Here is a 24,393-nt window from a genome sequence, read left to right as displayed (position 1 = left end):
CTCTCGTGGCTGTCAGTGTGGAAATTTTAATATGTAATCGCACCGGAGTATAAGTCGCAGGACCACCCAAACCATGAAAAAAGTGCAACTTATAGTCCGAAAAATATGGTACTTCTTAAAATTATTATTACTGGCCTGATGCAAAATTAATTTGTAACCTTTACAGATCAAATTTCTGTTGGATATCTTGGGCAACAAGCATATGCAAAACAAATGAATGACACACCAAGACACAACTGTAAATCACAGAACTGAACTATATTGTGAATAACATATCAGAACTATGACTACTATAGGGTGACCAGATTTTCAAAATAAAAAACTGGGACATCCCTGGTTTGGGTTGGTTGGTAATAATAAAATTGTGAAACAAGTGCATAATTAAGGAAAATTGTTACACACTTGGCACTAATGTGAGTCAATATAGTCACATTTTCTTTATGTTTTGGTCATTTTTAAGCAGCTTTTCTGTATTTTACCTAAACAAATGACAATTTATGCCTCTCCTTTGCTGTTGGCAGGGATCAGATTGGTCAAAAATAGGGACACCTGGGACATTTCTTGTATAAAAGTAGAACAAATCACTGGTTTTGGATAAATCTGCTGGGACACACACAGGGTTTAAAACTGGGGCTATCCCAGGTAAATAGGGACGCCTGGTCACCCTAGACTACTAGCTAAAGGACCGTGCCCAGTGACTTTAAACTTGGACAAAACGTGGGCTAAACCAAATTATACTCACCAGCTTCACTGTAACAATCACACACACACACACACAATCACATGGACCCCCTCTGATTCCAGCCTAGATAAGCGTGATATTAATAAACCATATTAACATGCATAAACTAAGCTTCCCCAACAACAAAGGCCCCAGCACAAACATGAATAAATGTAGGGTCTTCCACACAGGTGCACAACAGGGACGAGTGAGCGATTATACGCGCTTTGTGGCCCGGGTTGAAAACGCTGAGCACGGACGCTTAATTCCTCTTTTGGATCAAGATGGCAAAAAAGGGGGAAAAAAAAACATCTAAGTGACTTTGAAAGGTGCCGGTTTACGGGGCACAGATGGTGGCAGATACAGTGACAAATGCTGCTTAACTGGCACCACTTTGAATGGAGGGGCTGCTGGGATGAAAGGGGGATGAGTTTAAAAGGAGGTAAGGCTGTTGACAGTGCACTAGATGTGTCAGGTGAAGCTGATTTAACTGTGATATGTACGAAAACAGGCTATTAAGAACATCAGAACTGAATCGAAGCACTTACCAGGAGAATAAAGCACAAGGATGATGGGGATGATCTGCATTTGGCAAAACACAATGTCATTTTATGAGTTTCTTTAAAAAATATCGAGTATTTATTCTAATACTAGCAGGTTATACATTGGAGTGAGCTTTGTAAACAACTCATTTTGACCATTGATTCCCAAATTTACCAGCTTTCAATCTCAACTAATACATCATTTTTTCCATCACGCACATTTCAGGAAGCCACACTTTTTGACCTACAAAATTCTTTTAACTCTTTAGATTAATTTTGGCCAAGTCTTACATGGTTATTCACCTAAAAACTAAACTTTTGCTGCTCCTCTCCGAAATGCAGTCGAATTTGGTTAGAATGGGCTGCTCCTAAAGGAAGAAGGGTCACCTCCGATCAATACAAGATGATGTGACTGATCACCTTTGCTGTCCAGACAGGCCTGGTCTTTTCAAGCATGACAATAGCGCTGTCCCACAGATCTCCCGGGTCACTGACTTCAACACACCTCACAAACGCGTATATACTGCCTGCATTATGGGCCCATGGATTTTTGCCCAAAGTCCCTATGGTGACATGGCAGTTTACAAACCAGCCAGCAGGAGGTGCTTCTATAGGCAGCAATTAATCCCCTTAATCACCCACACATCCCTGCATACCCACACTCACCCCCACGCATGCCTAGTGCCATTTGCCAAACTCTAATGTAAAATTAGAGCTATGGAAAAAACTGCCACCTTGAGGTTAAAAGCTCAAACAAACTTTCTCTGTGTTTTCCAGTTTGGATTATTCTTCTTTTGTTGGATATTCTGATAACACATTTTACTTACTAAACATTAATCTTAAATGTTTATCGCATTATATTTTAATCACCAGCATTTCCTTCTAGCCCTTTCCCTAATGCCTTCCAACATAAATAATAAGAAATTAAACATAAGCACTATTGTTAATAACTATTGTTAATTGTGAATGCGTCAGTGTTTCTACAGCACAGGGTTGGTTACAGTAGCTATATCTCAGTAGCAGACTATGTGTGTGAGAGGATTTGTGTGACATCTAATAGCTGAGGTTACTGTGGCGTGACTTATTAAATTTTACATAAAAACCCAGAATGCTGACTGACAGATTCGCAATCGCACAGGCCCTGAAGCCACGACCAGCTCAACCCATATGTTTAACTAACTAGGTCATTAGATTAGAAGGTGACCGGGTCCAAGAGTTATTATATTTTGTGATTATTAAAACTGTGTAACCTGCCTGTCTCCTGTGAGGTGCATGCCAATGGAGAACTTGAACTCAAAAACGTGAAAAGTATTAACCTGACTGAACGTGGATGCTGTCAAAATATTAAAATGTATAGACGACTGACTTTGTTACATGCAAAAAATAAAAATAAAAGCAAACACGACTGTAAAATAAATACATAAAAACACATATGGTTTGCACTATCATTTTAAAAGTAATTATATATATTTAACCATATTGAATCTATACTGCAGAAAATCTCTTTGTGGGTTTCCAACAGGTAAATCATGTGTGCTTTTCAGAGAACAGCTGTGAAGATATTAAAAACAGTGGGAAGTTCAACAATCTGCTGATAAAAGGTGGTGAGGAGGGCAGATACATGGAGCTCTGTTACCAATTAAACAGTCAGAAACCCCATGGAGTCACCTTAAGTAACGCTCTGCTGGTAACCAATTGGGAGAAGTCAAAGTTCAACACGTGGGCTTTTATATCATATTATATTATATTATGGGATGAGAAAAAGAGCTTGACAAATACAGAGGCAGCCTGAGTCAGCTTTAATGGGTACTCATCGTCTGGTTATGTAAATCAGAAGACACCCTTTGCTTTGGCGCTGTGCTCTGAATGGATGAGCTGGAGGTAGTGACCCTGTGTGATCGGCTGGCAGATTTAGGTTTGAATAATCGATCGACATTGGCCAAGAGGAGGTCTGACTGTCAAGAATCTAGCACAATAAATATAATTTCTATATGAGAAAATGTTGATTTTGTCTTCTTATGTACTTTGACACCTCTTTGTCCAAATCTTCTTATTATTAAATTTAAAAAGAATCCAAAAAGTGAGAGAAAATGTTGTTTTTGTTTACATCGGCTTTTCCGCACATGTGCTGTGGCTGATTGGCAAAAAGTCAGTGGGACCGCTCGTCTGTGTTGACAGTTGCATTGTGTATGTCTGTCATGACATAACCCCTCTTATTTTGAAGTAGGTTTTGCATTTAATTGTTTTGACATCACTTCATCATCTTTCTATAAGTCACTGAATGTTGAGGATCAAAACTTTACTTTGAAAAGTTAAAACTTGCCCATAACTGTTGACGATGTTAATGTCGTACGCGGATAACTGGTGACGATGTTGATGTTGCACTGTTGTATGATGATTGTTAATGTTGTACGTCAATAACTGTTGACGATGTTGATGTTGTACTGTTGTATGATGATTGTTAATGTTGTACGTCAATAACTGTTGACGATGTTGATGATGTACGGCGATAACTGTTTATGATGTTGATGTTGTACGCCGATAACTATTGACGATGTTGATGTTGTACTGTTGTATGACGATCGTTGATGTTGTATGTCAATAACTGTTGACGATGTTAATGTCATACGCGGATAACTGGTGACGATGTTGATGTTGCACTGTTGTATGACGATTGTTAATGTTGTACGTCAATAACTGTTGACGATGTTGATGATGTACGGCGAAAACTGTTTATGATGTTGATGTTGTACGCCGATAACTATTGACGATGTTGATGTTGTACTGTTGTATGACGATCGTTGATGTTGTACGGCGATAACTGTTTATGATGTTGATGTTGTACGCCGATAACTATTGACGATGTTGAACAGCGATAACTATTGACGATGTTGATGTTGTATGCCAATAACCATTGATGATGTTGTACGCCGGTAACTACTGACGATGTTGATGTTGTACTGATGTTGAACTGTTGATGATGTCGATGTTGTACTGTTATATGACGATTGTTGATATTGTACACCGATAACTGTTGATGATGTCAATGCTGTACGCCGATAACTGCTGACGATGTTGATGTTGTACTGTTGTATGACGATTGTTGATGTTGTACGCCGATAACTGTTGATGATGTCGATGTTGTACTGTTATATGACGACTGTTGATATTGTACACCGATAACTGTTGATGATGTCGATACTGTACGCCGATAACTGTTGACAATGTTGATGATGTATTGTTGTATGACGATTGCTGATGCTGTACACCGATAACTGTTGACGATGTTGATTTTTGTATCGTATTGCTGATCAAAAAACTTTAAAAGTCCTATACCATGTGAAATTGACTCTTGTGAGTTTTAAGCTATGTTAATGTTGTTACCTCATCAAAAACATACCTGAAGTTGTGCTTTGTTTTATTCGCACATGTTTGAGAAACCCTGCGTTATTAGATTGTCTACATCTCCAAAGCTCAACACACTCTCTTCCATTTTGTAGTAGTGGTAGTTTTCAAGTTAACAGCTCCTCCTTTTACCTTTTGTTCAGTAGAGATTGGAAATTTCAAGGCTGAAATTATCCAAACAATTCTAGTGATGGTGTCTGGACTCGCACAAAACAAAACACAGTGAAGCACTTCCTGTGAGTTTTCTATTTCAAGGAAGAACTCAGCCTAAATTTACAGGGTTTGTGTGTTAAACGTGTGTGTATAAAACAAAACACTAACTTGTTTTTCACCACAACAAGTATGTTTGTAATAAGGAAACAACATTATAATAAAGATCAGAAAATAGTGCCGTTTAATTACAAGTTATTCAGAAATTTTGAGAAGAAAAGGACCAGTTGAACCTTGATAAATCACATAAATAGCAATATATTTTAAAGACTGCTGCTTATTTTTACTTACTTACTTTTAGGAATTATTTTCAGATGTTTTTTTTAACAGATAGACTGACAAGTGCAATGACAAAGTTCATTTCCTGGCTGTGGTCCTTATGTTTTGCTTGAGCAGTGTAGCATTTACGGCCCTAATTTAAAACTTGCCAATCACAGAACTGCAAATTGACCCCTTTCCTTACACTCTTTTTAGGACAATCACTATTCTGCCAAACACTATTTCTTTTGGGCACTTAAATATTTGGCAGTGTATCAATTAAATTAAATTAGCAGTGACGTTTGCTGGACTTTTGTAATCTTTCCTGCCTAGACAAATGGTGGGAGTTTTGGCAGCATTTCCCATAATTACATTATACAGACATCAAATTGATTCATTGTGTAGATGGACACTGAGGTCTGACACTTGGATTTGACAACTGTTTTTAGTTATGAAATTATACACATAGGTCCGGAAAACAAGCTAGTCTTAAGGTTATGTTGAGTTGTTACCAAATCAATCCCAAGTGTAAATAGGCTGAAAGATGCCAAGTTGTATTTTATAGTTATCTATCAAGTGGCCAAACTCTCCAGCCATTCAATTTCATTATTATACAGTCAAGATAAAGGCCCCATTTACACATACACCAGACTTTTCCTTTTGTTTGTACCCCTCTTTTACGTGCAAATGGCAAATTCACCTCTGAAAACGAATCTTTCTAAAAACTCCAGCCAGAATGGAGATTATGGAAAACTACGGTTTGACATTTGTGTGTAAAGTGAGATTTTTAGGCAGCTGACTGCATTCAGAGTAGCAGTTTAATTTCTTCTGGTGCAAACACTTTTCATGTGTTTGCATTTGCACACACAGCTGTTGTATCATATTGATGACCAGAAAGCGATGCTATATCCACAATGTTATTTTGGAAAATGGAGAGAGGGAAATATTTGTTTCTCAACATACCTATGTGTAAATGTAGCCAGACTTCTCGGATTTAAATTCCACAATCACTTATGCAACCAATAAGAAAACACTGGTTCAAAAGCCATACTGTGGAACCTTCCATGCAAAGTAATAACATCTCCATGCAGACAAGCAGGTGGCAGCACCAGACCTTCCAACATAAAATTTACATAGGGCAATTGTGATGTATGAAACAAATTAGAGAAACATATGTGTACAAGTGATGAGTGGTCAACAATTCAGTGATTAAACACACAAATTTGCATTTAAAAGAGTAAAAATATCACTGTAGAAATAGGGATGAACCAATCCAGCTTTTTATGTATGTGTTGATATCTGCCGATATCAACACATACCAGTGCAGAGACATTCATTTCTTTAAAACAAAAATGAAATGAGACACAAAGGAACCAAACGTGTTATGCACGTGGCTCTTATTTATCCCTCAAGTAACTCCACAACAAATTTGCATAAGTAAAAGTTCAAACATTATGAGACCTTCTAGGCTAACTATGACCAGTAGTCTTATTACATCACTTTATTAATTTTATGTCCAACCAGGATATTGGCTGAACCGATATTTCGATGCCAATATATTTGGATCCACCTTTTTTTTTTTTTTTCAGTATCACCGCCGATATCCAATACCAGTATCATATCGATGCAAATAACACTGTGTTTGAAAAGTTGGCTTCTCCTGATACGAATAAACTTCCTTTAATAAAATCTGAGTGTTCTGGCCTATATATGCAATGGACTCTCCTTTAGTACTCACATTTCAAAGCAAACATTTAATATGAGTGTGAATATTCTCTCTGCTGTAATGGACTCCACTGTAGCAGATTTGATTACATTCTCCCGACTCTAGCCCTCAAGCAAATAACAGTACTTCCAGGATCGAAGAGACTGGGACTAAGATGAACGATCTCCTGCTGTGTGCTACATATGTAAAAGGCCAAACCTGATTTATTACACCAACAGAGTCCTAGAAGCACACTATATGCATGTGGCAAATACAGTCTGCTGTATTTTCCTACTGGGGTTTAAGTTCCTCCTCTTTATCTGCACTGGGGGAGGTTTAAAGAAGTAAGTCACAAGAAAATATATAGTTTTTCATGTACTACTCGTTGGGAGTATTTCGATCTAAATCAGGACATAACAGCCAAGTTTATGTCTACTGTAGTCACAATGCTACAGCTGCAACTCTATAAGGAAAAAGCTTGATGCTAATTTTGACACCCACTCATAAAACACCACTCACTCAGTAATAGAATGTAATTTTCAACACAAAATAGTGGTATTTTATTGTGTGTCATGATGTAGCTTCATGCTTGAGGTGATAATGACTAAGAAGGCCTTTCAAAAGTATCCAGGAATCGATACCTGCTCAAACAAGAATCTAATTTTGATACTGGTTTATTGTCTATTAGTATCTGGGAATTGATTTTCTTATCTCTTTCTGAACCAACCAACCGAAATGTGGCTTTGTGTAAGTTGAAAACAAGACTGAAATAAGACTCTAAAATAAACCGTATCCAGAAACAGAAGAAGTAAATATTACCACCAAATTTACTACCAATATATACTGCAAAATTGTATAGAGATAACTTTGTAAATGATGCTCTTTGAATAAAAATGCCCTGACAAACATTTATGGACATGTCTGTGCAGTTGATAAAATTTAAATTGAATTGAGATCATTTCAAATTGTTCATGATGACTTTGGGGATTTTTTTTACACTAGTCAACAGCAAGTCATCAATAAAAGTGTGTGTGAGCAGAATAGATAATTTTTGCTTCATCATCCAGCCCTTATTTCATAGTCATACTTCACTTGAATCAAGATTTCATAGTAAACGACATAGACAGTGTATATATAAATGGACATAGCAAATACCAACATACTAGATAAGAAGTGATCTGGCTCCTACTGACCCTGACTCCAAGTGACTTACATCAGAATAATGTAACACCTTTTTCTGTAACTGCTGTGGTGAACCTCGTCATTTTGGTCTTAATATGTCCGTATTAACCAGCTCTACATGATCCTGGTGTTTTTATTTCACTATTTTGTCCTGTTATAAATTCCAATTCCTAATAAGTTGGCTCCAAATTTGCCCTTATAACTGCTAGCCTTGTAAGCTTCATTTGACTGGAGCCAAACTTTATGAATAATATCACACTCCCTTACTCCACTTCTTTATCGATATGGATTTAGGCATACTCTTCAATTCATTTTGATTCAACATTTAGTAGCAGTCCACAACATTATGAGACTTAAGATCACATTGTGTGTAAAAATCCATCAGTCGTCCAGGTAGAATCCATGGCAAAAGGAGAAATTCAATTTGTCAACTGGACAAAAGTTTATTTGGTCGAATACGTTTCGCAGCTCATCCAATTTGCTTCTTTAGTTCTGGTCAAAATGGTGGATACTGCCTTATATCTGCCTGAAGGGAGGAGCTAACTATAATGAAACTACTCTGAAACTAACATATCTACGTGTTTACAGTTTCTGTTAGTTACCTAAGCCTACTGAACTTGCACTGAGTGTGGGGTCATATTAGTATAATCATTCAGGGCCATAATGGAGTTTTCACACCTCTGGGCCTGACCCGGCTATCCCTATTATTTTCTTTGCTTGTTTTGATTTAGGTTTGAGGATGGAGTTGTAAATAGAGGATAGATGGTGTCTGAGTCCTCCATTTCTGTTCAAAGATGGATTGTCTTTTCTTACAAAAATAGCTTCTTTAACTCCCATCTCAAACCATTTCTTTTCTCTGGCTAAGATCTCTACCCTTGTGGCCCCGAGGCTTTTAGATGGAGATGCACAGCAGACTGAGGTCCACTGTTGCTCTCTCGTCTGTGTTGGTACATCCTCTTGTGAAGTGGCTGTTTTGTTTCTCCAATGTAGCGCTCACTGCAGTCTTCAATACATTGAACAGAATAGACCACAATACTTTGTTTGTGGCCCGGTGGCTTTAGATCACATTACAACTACAGCTATGAACATGGCTGCTGCGATATCCCCAGAGTTACCTGTTACTTGTGATTCTTTGCTTTAGAGAGGACAAATGCAACACAAATCTGCAGCCACCAATCATAAAAACATCACTTTTACACAATAGCTCCTACCCAGCACCTGCCCACAGGCCTGTGCGTGCATCGTATATCTGTGCTGGTGCTTTGATTGATAGCCCTGCGTTGAGGCTGACCTTGCAGTGGCTGGAACAGTGAGGAGCTGCTTTCGTACTGTAGATAATGAACCAACACACACACACATACACATGCACATGCACACACATACACACGCACATACACGGACAGGCATGCACAGAGGGCCTTTTAAAACCCCATTGATTTCTCGGGCATTCGAAAGCAAAGAGCACATTACATTAGCGAGCCTTATCGGGGAGATTTTTAGCCGACGGAGACAGGAAACAGGGGGCAGAGATCTAGCAGGTGTGTGGAGGGGTATTGTATGTGCAGACAGGGTCACCCCTTAAATCTATGAGCCTTTTCTTCAAGCACCTGAGCTTTATCATGCTATAAGTCATGGCCGGTACAACAGATAGGAACATGGTTTGGTAGTGAGGTACAAACGCAGCGGTAAAATTAAACGCCAGTCAATCTTTTATTTGCTCTTCTATTGAGATTCAAGTGCAAATGGCCTTAGCAACTGATTGTAATTGATCACCTTTTTGTTTGGGTTGAGTTTATTTAGTTCTATCCTGAATAAGTCTATTGACTAAAAGAACTAGACTTTTTTTTTTTGTACCATTAAAATATTTCTCTACTCCATTACTTAGAGATTAAATAAACACCCGCGCAAAGGTTTCTATTAAAGGCGCACTGTGTCACTTTTTGAATCATGGTCCGTCACCTGCTTGTTTCTATGGATACGTCATTGCTCGGCCTGGAATGTTCCACAGTATGACTTTAAACACTTACATTTATTCAATTACAGGTGGTTTTATAGCTCAAAAATACCTACAAAAACAGGCATTTTGACTGTGAGCGGGGTTGCCTCTCCACAGATCTGACCTGTAACTTGGTCTGGTTTGGTTTCCATGAAGTCAGAAAGGTTTAATACCATACTGTGAAACATTCCAGACAAAGCAATGACATCACCATGAAGAAAAGCATTTCAACTCCACCATAAAAGTTACACAATGCACCTTTAACTTTGCATGTGTGTGGGTGACTATTAAAAGTTTAACCATCCGGACTTCCCTCAGGATTTTATTATATATAAGGAACCCATTCTGATAAATATTTCAGCAACTTGGAAACTCTTCACAACGATTCTCTGCCACCCAGCCTCCTGTCAGCCATCTTTCTATTATTTGCCTTGGTCTTTTGCAACCTTTGGCGTCATCACTTTTTCTTGCCTATGACTAACACAGACTCGTCATATCCACTCATCTTTGTGCACCATTCTGTTACATAAAAATCCCCACACTGGGCAAAATTTGAATTCCAGCTTATCAAGGACAGTGTTAATCAAATATTTTTACTAATTTGCCGTTGTGGAATGTACAAACATAAAGGTACTATGCTTAAGTAAATATTTTTGGTATCTGTACTTTACTTTTACTTCCTTTTTAAAAAAATATTTTATACTTCAAATTTTTTTTAACATACTGGGCTGAAAGGTAGAGATATTTTTTTTCTCTTATAGTTTGAGACCTGCTGAAATAGTTGAACGGTTTATTTGTAATCACATTCATAACCACAACCTGTGAATGAAATTTGAGTGAATCAAAATGATGACCCAAACCAGCACCATTCTTTATCAAAATGGCTACAAAGTACATTTTAAAAGGAGGATTGAAAAAAACACACATTCTTCCTGTGAGAAGTTTAATGTTTAACATTCTATAACAGGGGTTTCCAACCTATAGCTCGGGAGCTCTCCACCCCCTTCCAAGTAGTTTGCCAAGGGATTTTTGTATTCTTTTTTTCTGTATTTCTGTAAGTATTATGCTGAATAAGTCAAATTTGATTATTTAAATGCCAATTTCCAGTGTACTTGTATCATTTTGATGTGTAAATTTGTGCAGTAATAAATGAATAATGGTTTATATTTTATAGGGATCTAACTGTACCTTATCGAAGGCTCGCTGTGGCTCTTATATTTACTCAGTTTCTTGTGACCGCTAAAATGAATAGCTCTCTGTCATCTTTGTTTTATAAAAGTAGCTTGCCAGAGGAAAAAGGTTGGACACCCCTGTTCTATGACAATAACGTCTCAATAAAGAAAAGCATTGGAAGTTACACATGTGAGAGACTTGATTAATTCATTTACAGTTATAGATGATTGATGTATGAAAGACCTCATTAATTAATTTACAGTTACAGATGATTGTTGTGAATTAATGTAAACATTAACTGTTTTGAGGTTCACTGACACCCCCTATTGTTTTTATGGTGTTATTGTTTTAAATTCTGAACATTGTTGTTTTAAGGTGCATTTGGTTTTGTTCGTATGCCTCGAACTAGACTAGAGTGTGTTTTTACCACAGCTAGGCACGGGATGAGAGCAGGAGCTGTTGTAGCTGGTTTAACTTTTTTGTGGCTTCATAATAAATATCCCCTTGTGGAAAAGACAACCTGAATTGTTTCTGTACCTAAAGATCTGCAACACACACTGCACCTTTAAAAGTCCTGTATGACGAAAAATTTACTCTTGTAAGTTTATGTGTTGTTACCTCCTCAAAAACATACTTGGAGTAGTGTTTTGTTTCACTCACACATGTTTGAGTAACTATTATTACTCTGTCTACATCTCCAAATCTCAAAATGCTCTGTTCCACCTCATGATATCATAAAGTGGTAGTTTTCAAGTTAACAAATGCCTTTTACTTTTTTGTTTAGTAGAGAATGGAAATCCCAGGGCTTAAATTATCAAAATGATAGTAGTGAGGATGGAGTTTAAAAACCCTGTATTACCACCTGACATCACAAGGTGGAACAGAGTGTTTCCTGTTTGAGAGTATTACTGCCTAAATATTCAGGATATGTGTGTTAAATGGGTGAATGAAACAAAACACAACTCCAGGTATGTTTTTGATGAGGAAACAAAATTACAAGTAACACAGATCAGAAAATAGTGTAATATAATTCACACTACAGTACATTTGTATGCAACACTTTCACTTAATTAAAGTTTCAGTACTTTTGCAAAACTGAGTCCCACTTCCGTCACTGCTTACTTGCTCCATGCACTGCTTTATATGTTATTTCTTCACAGTATTCAAACCATATAAAATTATACATGGGCTAGACCAGGGGATATGCAAATACTGTACAGTATACGATGCACGGTGTGAAACCTTGGTGCGCATATATATTCAACACCTCATATAAAATCCATTGTCTTGTGTCCAGGTCTGTAACGTTTCATCTCTATAGGGACCCACCTCACATACAGTTTCTCATTGTGAATGTATGACGCCAAGCCATGCAGTACGGATGCATTGGCTCACACATATTTACCCAGCGCCCTGTGTGCTGTAGGAGCTAAATATGTTTGCTGAGCCATATAGACAGTGTGGGAGAGAAACAGGCCAGAAAGACAGCAATGCAGACAGCTACTACAAGAATGCCAAAGAGAGGGAGACATCACCATAGGGACATACAAACTATACATGCAAGGGCTTTATGTTGCGAAGGAATGTACAAATAAAGGAGCTACAGTGACAAAAAAGAAAAGACAGCGCATTTATTTACTGCAGTGCTTTTGGTCAGAGGCAGCATTAAGGGCGTGGCACGGACTGTACACTGTTTGGGGCCCCTATAGCCTCAACGAAAAACATCTTAATATAATTTACTTTACTTTAGTTACTCAGATAGAATGTATTTATAGCACAGAAGTATAGAATTAATTATTATTTAGTATTGTTCAATGTATTTCAAGTTTTGATGACATTTTTTACATTTATAGGGATGTAACGATATCCAAATCTCACGTTACGATATTTTTACGATATACATCTCATGGTACGATATTTATTGCGATATTTTGTGGAAAATGCCTTGACAAGACTTAATTCGAAGAACTAAGATGTAAAAGTGCTAAGAACTGCTATTTCTTCATGTAGTTTGTATGAAAACGCAAAGGATCATGGTCGATGTAGTTCCCTTGTTTTTTTAGCTATTGCTGCACCATAACTCTTAATTTAAGCAAAGAAACTTGTGATTCGATATATTGTGATGGCCCAGGATATTATTGAGAGACATTTGACAATATGATATCACGATATTTTTATTATTATTACACCCCTAGAGCGTTGTGTAATTTTTCTGGGGAAGGGTTTGTCAAATACTTTTCTCCATGGAGATGTTATTGCTTTGTTTGCTTTGACATGATCCACATATCTGACCAAAAGTAATAACATCTCCATGAAGAAAAGCATTTCTTGAACTCTTCACCAGAAAAGTACACAGTGCACCTTCAAGTAAAAAATATCTGAAGAAAACTAAACTAGGCCTGCCATAATAATTACTATATAGACTTCAATTCATGAAAGCTGGATCAATGTATTTTGGGCTTCAAGATTTATTGTGGGTACAATTTCTTTGTGAGAAGATATTTTTTTGTAATTTTGTGATCTGTGGAGAGTTGAATAAGTCACTTTAATGGCTAATTATTGCTTCATTCTGTTCATTCATTAGTTGCACCTCATGGATTTTAATGATACTCTGTGTTAAGAAGAAAACTTGCCAACTTTATCCTGCGTTATTTTAATCTTAATCAGTGTCATAAAGTAGTTTCAATATTATCGTTTATCGCAATATATCTCTGGAGTAATATATCATTTTTCTAAATTTGTTAAAGTGACAGGCCTACATGCAACAAAAGTCCATCATTTTCAGTTTTCTAATATAAAATGACAAAGCATACTGTACTCTTGTGGCTCATTTAGGCTGACCTTGGTCATGGGGCTGTTTGACCTGCACAAAATAGATGAATGAATTTAGGTGAGTGTCAGTGTGATGGAGAGAGGAGGAGGAGGACAGGTAAATGACTGGAGATTGTCAGCCATCTCAGGTTTTTGTGATAAACAGCAGAGCATCCTCAGCCTCCACCACTTTTAAGACCAAGCTCGCTAGGGTGAGAATGGTAACCAAAACCAAGCTGAAAAATGGTTAAATAAAGTGATAATTTATTAAATAGGAATGTAAAGGTAAATTGAATCAAAGGGATCTAAATCTAACCTAACTAAGAAAATTTAATAAATAACGAATAATGATTTTGTCTCTGAAAACTAGCCACGTAGGCCTATTAAAAACTACAGACCCACAAAACAAAACAAAAACCAAGTCACATACACCATACAAACAGAATCGAGTGACAACTAAATGGAGACACAAAACAGAACTAAACTAAACTAAACAGTAACTGATTGTCTCAACACACACAAAGTCAGACACATACTCGTCCAAATCAAAGTGACTGACACAAAGAGACACAAACTAAGTGGTAAGTGTAGTAAATGTCTTTAAATAGGGGAAGGTGGTTCTGTTAGAGTATCACAGTGTGATTCATGGTTAAGCCTGTCACAACAAACATTTTTTATGTGTGAAGTAAATATAGAAGATAAATAGTGATGTAATAATTACTGAAATATTGTGATATTGTATTGTCAAAAGTCTCACAATAATATCATGGGCGGTCTGAATATATATCAGATTACAAGTTCCTTTTTTTAAATGTATGGTTTTATAGTAGCAATAGCTAATAAATATCAGGAACTACATATCCCATGATTCATTTCAGCGCAGACAACATGAAGTTATATGTTTTTTGCTTGACTTCTTAGATTTATGACAGTAATAATTCACATCAAATTTTTGTCAGAGTATTTTAAAAGTAAAAAAGCGTCCAACCTACTGCTATATCAGCCTCTCCAAAATATTGCTATAAATATTGTATCGTGAGATGCATATCGTGATAATATCGTATCGACAGATTTGGATATTGTTACATCTCTAAAGATAAACAATGATATAAACCAAACCTTAAAGCAGAATTACGATACGATACATATGATTTAAAATATATATATTTATATGAACTGCAATAATGACAATAATGACAGAATAAAACAATTAAGTAGTCAGTTTGTATTTATATTGAGTCACAGAAGTTCATAATTCAGCTCTCATCAACTCAAACCTCGCCATAGATTTTGACCTCTAAAAATTTTCATTCCATGTCATGTATGAAACGATAACTCATTACTCGCAGTTATCATGAACAGCCTATTTATGATATCCAAACACCCATGAAAAGCGCACTGGTACAAACTAAGTCACCCCCAAAAGGCATTCACTACATTTTGCAAAAACTTTTCTGGTCTAATACTAAAATAACTCCAGTGTTACTCTCAAAAAAATCATTTTCATGTTTCATTTTCCCCAGTACTTTCTGTATTTTAGAATTTCACTGAATGCATAAATAGCTATGAATTTTAATGTTAATGTACCTTGGTTAATTAGTCCAAAAAAATTGCAAGTGAAAAGATGTGGATTTCTAAGTTGAAAAACCTTGAGACAACGGCAATGAAAGTTGTTCTGCTTGCTTTGTTTGCATTATGTATGTGTTTAATTTATACTTAAACAATAAAAAGTCATAAAATCAGACTTTTATTGTTACACAGGGTCATTCAATAGTAGTAGTATCCACTAAAGAAAAACAACATTGTAGGGAGCTCTGAAGATGCACGAAAACAAAGTCTGAGAGGAGCCAGTGAAATCTCCGCTGACTTGTTAGTCACATTGGTAGTGTGTTCTCAGCTGAAGAGCATGTTTTGCTCCATGTTGCACATCAGGGAGCAGTGAGTGTCTGTGTGTATAGCCTTGTATCCTGCACACGACTGCGGATCTGCTCTTGGATGTTTCCATGTGTTTATGAGCGAGTGAGTAATGCACATTCATGTGCGGGGCTGTGCTGAATGGCTCGGTATGAAGCACAAACAGCTACTTTGATTTTATACCCAGAGGTTAAGCCATGACAGGACACAACACACATCTCTGCTTCTTTGAGTAAACTAAGAGAGGCTTTGCATGTCTTCCATAATATTTACATGCCATATGCGATATGTAGGGACATGCGCTATAGGATTTTCTATGTGGCTTCAGGCTAACAATAACAAAGATATAAATCCTATATTGTGAAGAAAAGACTTGTAAATGCTTTCCTCAAATTGGAGCCATTTCATTGAACCCAGCAAGATGTGGTTTAGAAGCTCACAGAAAATGCAACTAACCTGTGTAAAATGTGCATATTTCAAAGCAGCAAACAAAGATATAGACTGCTGTCACATTATACTTGCCCAAGACCTGTCTGCATGCTAAAAGCTTACACCAATACATTTTTTAAAATTATGTTGTTGTAATTTTAAAGTTTTCTCTAAAGAAAACCCGTCTCCTGTTGGTTTTAAACAGTACACCATGTGCCAAGCAATAGTGTTCCCAAGATTGAACAACTTACTTGCAAACCAGTTTCAGTGGGTTGTGGCAGAACAATTTTCCGAGAAGAATAAATTAATGATTGCAATTTCTTAAGAGAAAATATATTGTGAAAGTTCTTACAATGAAGCAGGTTTGGCACTGATCAGCTCTGAAGAGAGAGAGAGGCTTTTGTTGCAGATGCATTTAAACAATGAATGCATTAGATTTATAGGCTTCTATATCTTCTAGAGATGGACCTGGCAGTCCTGCTATATAGTGCCATAATAATAATAAAAAAGTAAGACTTTTGACTTTTAGACTTTATTGTCTCAGGGGGATATTCTTTCTCACAAACACAGAGCTCACAAATCCTGAGACAATACTTGACACTTCACATTGATTTAAATATCACATTGATTAAAAAAGCGCACTTTTGTAAGAGTCATTTTCAACATAAAATAGTAGCTGTTTCTTACTTGTCCTGGATCAAATGCAATCTAAAACTATTCAGGAAAAGACAAATTTAGTCATATTAATGTGTATCTGAGCATCTATTTATGACAACTCTATTTGTTAAACATAACATTCATAAAAACATACAGGCTGAGTGTGTAAGATATGGATTCCCCCAGTTGTTTGAGGTAATTTTATGATAGACAGTCAAGGTGTAGGATTGGAAGGTGAAATCAATCTAAGATGTACAACACCACCTTCAACAATGGACTAGTAGATATTCCAAGTGTGTATGTGTGTATGCATGTCTGTGTGTGTGTGTGTGTGTGTGTGTCTTTGTGTGTGTATGTGTCTGTGTTGGGGTGTGTGTGTGTGTGTCTGTGTGTGCCTGGTCATGTGTATACGTGTAGCAATGATTCGTGATTCCGTCTCATCAGCACAATATCAAACTGCCCCTGACATCATGCTAAATAATACATCACTCTCCTCTTTCTAGGCACATACACACATATATACACTCACACTGTATGGTATGTGCTGCGGTCTGAATAAGTTATGACCTGACAGTCTTCTAAGACCCAGGAAGAAATGCTTAAGGAGTCTAACAATCACTTCAAAGGGGCTCCTACAGAGAAGAGTGCATACAAATCCAATGGCATTCACTGTACCTCCGCCCTGCCTCTTGCCACCATTTTTTAAACCTCAGAATAAATATTTTCAGTTCTATATATTTCATTTGTCAAGTGAATTTGTGATAGTGAGTGGTCATTGAGTTGGGGTCATACGAACTTGTTTCCTTGAGTTAATGTCCATAGGCAGTTCCTGTTCAGGTGGGAGCTGAAATCCCAGAGGCTATTGGTGGTGTCCCTGAGGTCCATGTGCTATGTTCTTGAACTGAACCGTAATGATGCTTAAACAAACATCAATCTTGACAGTACAGACACTGAGTAGTAGACACCACAGCATCAGAAGAGAACGTGAACATTTTATCACACAAATATATCCAGGAAAACACACAGAATGCTTTGAGTGAAATTGGCGAATAAATTCTTTGAAAAATAAGCCTATAAAGAATATATATTTATGTGGGGAAATAGTGACAGGTGAAGCACAAGGATATCCATGAGTTTCAGAATTACTTTTCAGAAAAAATTTGGGCTAGCAACTAACAGTTAAAAATGATATCTTTTGAAGTTTTGAGTGAGAAAATGGTCCACGATGTGCTGCATTTAAAAGGAAGCTGAAACCCATGAGAAGGTTGGTCAAAGAAATACAACTTTAAGAAGAGACAGTGTGTCATATTCTGTTATATAGCTAAGATCAAAACAATGCGCAGACTTTAAATTGCAATTTTTGACCTGTAGGCTTTATTTGACAGGTCAATATAGTGTGAAAAAGGGGTGGGAGGTTGAAGTTACAAAGTGACATATTTGAAACCTATTGGTCAAAATGGTTGCGGTATGTAAAGACAAGAAGACCTGACTTTGTATAAAGTCGTTATATCTGTTTATCTGCCCCCACTGTCTTGTTTTGTTCTTACTGTTTGAATGTTGTTTATTTTTACAAGATGAAAAAGGGGTGGGAGAGTGGGAGAGACATTCAGCAGCCAGAATTTAACTCATAACTTTGTGTCCTGTAACAAATAGCCTTAAAGATAGTGCTGGTTCTTTGACAAGGAAGATATGCATTTCCATGGATTTCAGAGTGATGACAAATTGGGGTCATAGCAATTGACAATTCAAAACTAAATATTATATCTTTTCAATGGTAAAAGTCATCAAAACGTCACCTATAAGAGAAAGCTGAAACCCATGAATATACTTGGGAGACATTTGGTGACTTTTTACAGCTATTTTCATTGTTTCATGAACCAGGTCATCTTCATGTTGAAGCAAATGCCTCCCGACATTTTAAATTTTTTGCTGCATAAAGTAAGACAATAGTCTCTGTAACTGAAGCCTCTCCAATGTGATCTTAGTCACTGGGATTACATGGGCTGAAGAATGACTGGCCAAAACACATCCAAGCTAAAGCGGATTAGTCCATTTCCAAAAAGCCTTCTCGCTTTCTACATTTTCCACCCGGGCTGTTGTGTGGCTACTGGTTCTGAACATGGAAAAGACACAAATGATGAGCATAATGTCTCCTTTTATTTTTGCCAAGTATATCTTGGCTGTATGACGTCCGCCCCCCTTCGACCCTGCGCCAATTCCAACTGCCCGGTGTCTTTTACAGCAGGGACCCTTCAGATAATCCCTGGATACCCTCACAGAAAACCCCTTCTATTTTGCAGACGCCACATGGTCAGACGCACTGAGAAAAGTTGCCAGTGACTATAATCTGAGACAACTGCTTGGACCCACATGCCCGGACACAGCGTGCGAGCAGACAGGAGCTCTTTCTGCAATCAGCGATATTGTCACATTGTAGATTGCAGACTATATATACACAGAAAGATGCTAACTATGTACAGAGCAGAAATGAGGTCCAGGAGGGATGCCGAGGATCAGACAAACGGCTATTTTCAGTTGAGACCAGCTGTGACTAATGAGTTATGCAACAATGTAAATAAACTGGCAGTACATGGTGCCTAAGGACAGGAAGAAATGGTAGACAGTATGTGAGAAATAGAGCTGTGAAGAAGTTAAGTAAGAAAGAGTTAATTAACATGTTTCCAGGCATGAGAAATGTGTCAATCCATACAAAAAACACACAGTATACTGAAATAGCAAAGCAAATGGCATGACATTTTCATATACAGGAGTGTTTACTATTTTGTTTATTCTTTAAAAGGCGCCATTAGCACTAAAGGTTCTATATTATGCAAAAATGATTACCTTCTCAAAAACAAACCTGAAGTAGTTTTGTTTCATTCACACATGTTTGAGTAACACTTTCTTATTAGTCTGTCTAAATTTCCAAAGCTCAAAATGTTCTGTTCCAAATTGTGATGTCATGAAGAGGTAGTTTTCAAGTTAACAGCTACTTTTAACATTTTGTTTAGAAAAGATTGGAAATTCCAGGGCTTAAAGGGACAGCTCAAAATTTTGGACATAGGACCTCATTAACTAGTGAGCCAGAGTGTTGGAGATGTGTGGAGACACTTTTTATATATATAACGGTCTTACCCACTCCACAAAGCAGCTGAAGCAAATCTATTATTACACCAGACTATCAATGTAAATGTCTGTGTTGATAGAATAATGTTTGAAATAAAACTAACCTTGCATCGCATGAATCAACGCATGCTGAGGGACTATTTTGTCAAATATCTGTCTGCCGCTGCCAAGCTTTCTATCAGGAAGTACAACTTGCTGCTGCTTAGACGTAAATTCTTGAAATGCAAGGTTGGTTTTACACAGACATTCACATCGACAGTCTGGTGTTATAACATATTTGCTTTGGGTGTTTTGTGGAGTGGGTAAGCCTGTTTTTAGTGGCAGGCTAACTATGGCCATTGACATGCACTAGCCTAGCACCAGCGACCTCTGCAAATACAAGGACTGGATGGAATATTTACAAATGTGTCTCCACATGTCTCCAACACTCTGGCTCACTAGGAAATGAGGTCCTATGTCCAAAATTCCAAATTGTCCCTTTAAATCATCCAAATGGTTCTTGTGAATGTGTATGGAATTTAAAAACACAGTGGAGCACTTCCTGTATTACCACATGGCATCACAAAGTGGCACAGGGTGTTTTCTGCCTAAAAGAAGAACAGACTAAATATGCAGGATTTGTGTGTTAAACATGTGTGAATGAAAAAAAAAAAAAAACACAGCTGATGAGGAAACATTACAACATAGATTAAAAAAAGTGTAATATGGGCCCTTTAAAGACATTAACACAAACAAGAAACATAAAACATACTTATTCTTGTCTCAAAACAGTACAAAGCATACTTTTAAAGTGGAAAAATAAAAGACTTCATTCATTTACAACAGCAGAATAATACTTGTCTCCTGCTTTCTATTGGAATGCAACAAGGTCTAACCCTGTGCGTCACACAACTGTCCTTATTTTGTACAATTACAGAATATATCTTCTGTTAATCATTTTTATAATATTTAGAACAAAATACTGCATATAACTTACTTGACCTTAGTCTCATAGTGTTTAGGGCTTCACTTCCGAATTCTGCAGAAAAAACTTGTAAGCCGCCATGTTTGTTTTGGCACAAACGGACCATGCGTTTCTGATTTGTTTTTCCACCTGTCAATCATGGCCATAAAAATTGAGGAGACAAGAAATGGCTCCAGACTATAATGTGTTTGAAACATGGTATAAAAGTGGCTGACCATGTAAGAATATTACTAACACAAATGTGACAGTTTAGTTTATCTAATGACCATAAAATGACAAAAACTTAGTTAAAGTTAAAGGTGCACTGCGTAAATTTTTGTTTGGTGTCCGTCACCTGTGTTTTTCTATGGATATGTCATTACTCTGCCTGGAATGTTCCACAGTATGACATTAAGCAGTTCTACCTTACATATTCAATTACAGGTGGTTTTATAGCTCAAAAATACCAAAAAAAAAAACAGATATTCTGACTGTGAGTGGGGACGCCTCTCCACAGATCTGACCCGTAACTTGGTCTGGTTTGGTCTACAAGTTGATAGAAAGGTTTAACACCTTCCAGACAAAGCATTTAAAACATTGCAACGTATCTGACTGACCCTTCACCAGAAAAGTTGCACAATGCGCCTTAAGAAGTCCATACTTGAGACTAAACATCTGCTAAATCCAGAGCCTGTAATAATGCCTTTAATATGGCAACACGATCTGTAAATATTCACTTTAATGTGGTACTGCGCCTTCACCGTCACTGAAGGTCAGATAGGACTGTCACCTTGAGCTGCGTGCATTATCTGTTTAGTCAATAGCGGTGAACTGCATAATTGTTTTCTTATTTGTTCTGTTGGTTTGTTCAGTCTTATGTATGTGTGCCCCCCGGTAGACAGCATTATCTCTGTCTCTACGCTGCGGAACTAACTGCCTCACTGAGGACATCAAAGATTTTCCCTTCTAATCTGATCTCTTTAGTGCACACAGGACGCACGGCTGATACTCTGCAGTTCTAATTTTAACTGTTGGGAGAAGAAGAGGGCCACTTGTGCTAACGCTGGATAAGAATGAAGTACCGTGATTGATAAGGTCTGGACAGAGAGCAAAGGTTGAGTCTGGGTCTGTATCTGTTTGGCATTTACAGGTGACTCGTGCAGGACCTTTGGAGAGATTAACGTGGATATGATAGACTAGTGTTCTCATTTAACTTAAAGAAGGAGTATTTATTGATTGCTAACACATAACATATTTAGATCACCATGTCACCTTTTATTATTTTGAAATATTCGCAAACCAATTTGAAAACAACCTATCAATATGCTTTATAAAGATTACATTTTCTATTTTATGCTCTGACATCCCCCTCCATTCACAACGCTATCACAAAACAAATGGCGTGCATTTAGCTCATGAACCTACTGCACATCACATCAGGTTTGTGAAGTTGTAGTTTATTGTTTTGTATCACGCTTTTGTAAATTTATGCTAAATTGTCATATGAGAGCAGGTTTGTGGACTGAGCATTGAACAGAATTGTACTGCAAACTATAAGAAGGGTTCGAATAGGGCCTGGGGGAGATCACTAGATTACTCAAACATGCATGGATAACATATATGCATGCATGTTGTCACAGTGCAATATTATCACTTTCATGGTACAAGATTTAGTGCAATATTTTAAGCCTATTTTATTTAACTGAATTGTAGATATGCAATTTTTCATTTTAAAATGTTTGACAAATTAATCATGATTTGATTACGTTCTGTTTGTGGTCTAGTTACTGTGCGTCGTAATCGGGGCTGGGTATGGTTTGACTTTTTCAATACTAGTACTTTAATGATACCTGCTTACCGGTTCCTGCACGGTTCTTTTTTCTCTGCCTGTGCATTATCTTATGTAAATTAATGGCCAATATAAATAAGAAAATACTCTATATACTTTCAAGCCTTGAATTATGTTATAACTATGTTAACATTTAAAATATAGTACTGGAATATCCCATGTTCAGTTATAACTCAGTTTCACTTTTGTTTTCGCAGCATATGGCATTTTATATTAAAGGTAGCACTTGGAACACCTGCTTTTTGTTTTGACAAATAACTTTACTTTTTTGCCAGGACGAAGGAAGAGGACTATGGATAACTTTATGCAGTCTAGCTTTCGGTATCAGTACTTACAGGACGTTTTCAGTAGGTTCCTTCTTGGACCCGAATTTCGGTACCAGCCCGAGTTATAATTTTAAGCTTTAAGAAAAAAAAAAAAGTCACTACAGCACCTCTATGCATCAAATACAGAGGAATCTCAATTCATCATAAAAGCCTGTCGGAGAGTGCTCTGATTTCAGGGCCTACTCCTGGTCGAGGGTTTGACAGACGTCTATTTGAAGGGAAAAAGGATAGACTTGTCAGCCATTAGCAGGTCCTCCCCTTTGTTGCGGTGTCAAGGAGTCAAAAAGTGTAGATTGGGTTCACTACATGACAGACTTGCTGAAAGAAAATGGCCATTTCAGAGAAGTGGACTGAATATATCACATGACCCTGAGATGGAAAAAGGATCTATAGATTGAGGATGTGAAATGTCAAAGGGGGAATTTAAGTGGTGCAGCCTGGATTCCAAATGGGAACAAGTTTAGACTCAGATGTATAAGAGTGTATAAAGAGATTTTCTGACCTTCATAGTTGAGTTTGAAGCCGTGTGCAGAGACGGCGAAGTCACTGGTCAGTCTGAGAGAGAAGACGTTCCCTGTACTCGTGACCGGCGTGGGAACCTGGAACCCAGTCAGCCTGTGGAAACAAAAAACAAACATTTATTTTTAAGACTGCCTGTTCAGAAATCCATTTTTGTATGCAAGTTTTGTTAAGGATCATTGCACCATTAAAACTCGTCTTCATTATTTATTATAGAAGATGTTCATATTGTATATATAATCTCAGTGAACACATGGAATCCATTACTCAAAGTTTGCCATTTGAAAAAGTCATATTGAACTGAATAAAAATACCCATTTATGTATATCTCTTCATTCAACCCATAGACGGTATAAAGAAATAGACTAAGTGAGTGTTACATTACCCACAGCGCTTGGCTCCAATCAGATGAAGCTTTTAGGGGCGGTTTATACGGGATAATTTGGAAAAGACTTCTATATTAGGAATAGGAATTTATTTACGGACAAAAGAGCGAAATAAAAACACCATGATCATGTAGAGCGAATATTTTAAGAGTAAAATCATGAGGCTCGCTGCAGCTGTTACAGAGAGAGTGGTGACAAGTTTTCAATGTAAAGTCAATTGGAGCCAGAGTCAGTGGAGCTG

General features: G+C 37.2%; 1 protein-coding gene across 1 annotated transcript in view; it reads right to left on the bottom strand.

Annotated features, from left to right (window-relative positions):
* Positions 1 to 24,393, bottom strand: part of csmd3b (CUB and Sushi multiple domains 3b) — a 554,961-nt gene that overhangs the window by 361,698 nt on the left and 168,870 nt on the right. Inside the window, exon 3 of the mRNA XM_055157096.1 lies at positions 23,750 to 23,862. Coding sequence (XP_055013071.1) covers positions 23,750 to 23,862 — 113 coding nt within the window. The remainder of the gene's footprint in view (positions 1 to 23,749; positions 23,863 to 24,393) is intronic.

This window comes from Boleophthalmus pectinirostris, unplaced genomic scaffold, assembly GCF_026225935.1.
Source record: "Boleophthalmus pectinirostris isolate CB_2022bp ecotype Guang Dong unplaced genomic scaffold, ASM2622593v1 HiC_scaffold_21, whole genome shotgun sequence".
NCBI lineage: Eukaryota > Metazoa > Chordata > Actinopteri > Gobiiformes > Gobiidae > Boleophthalmus > Boleophthalmus pectinirostris.
Note: the sequence above shows the minus strand (reverse complement) of the source record. Positions and strands in the feature narration are given on the sequence as shown.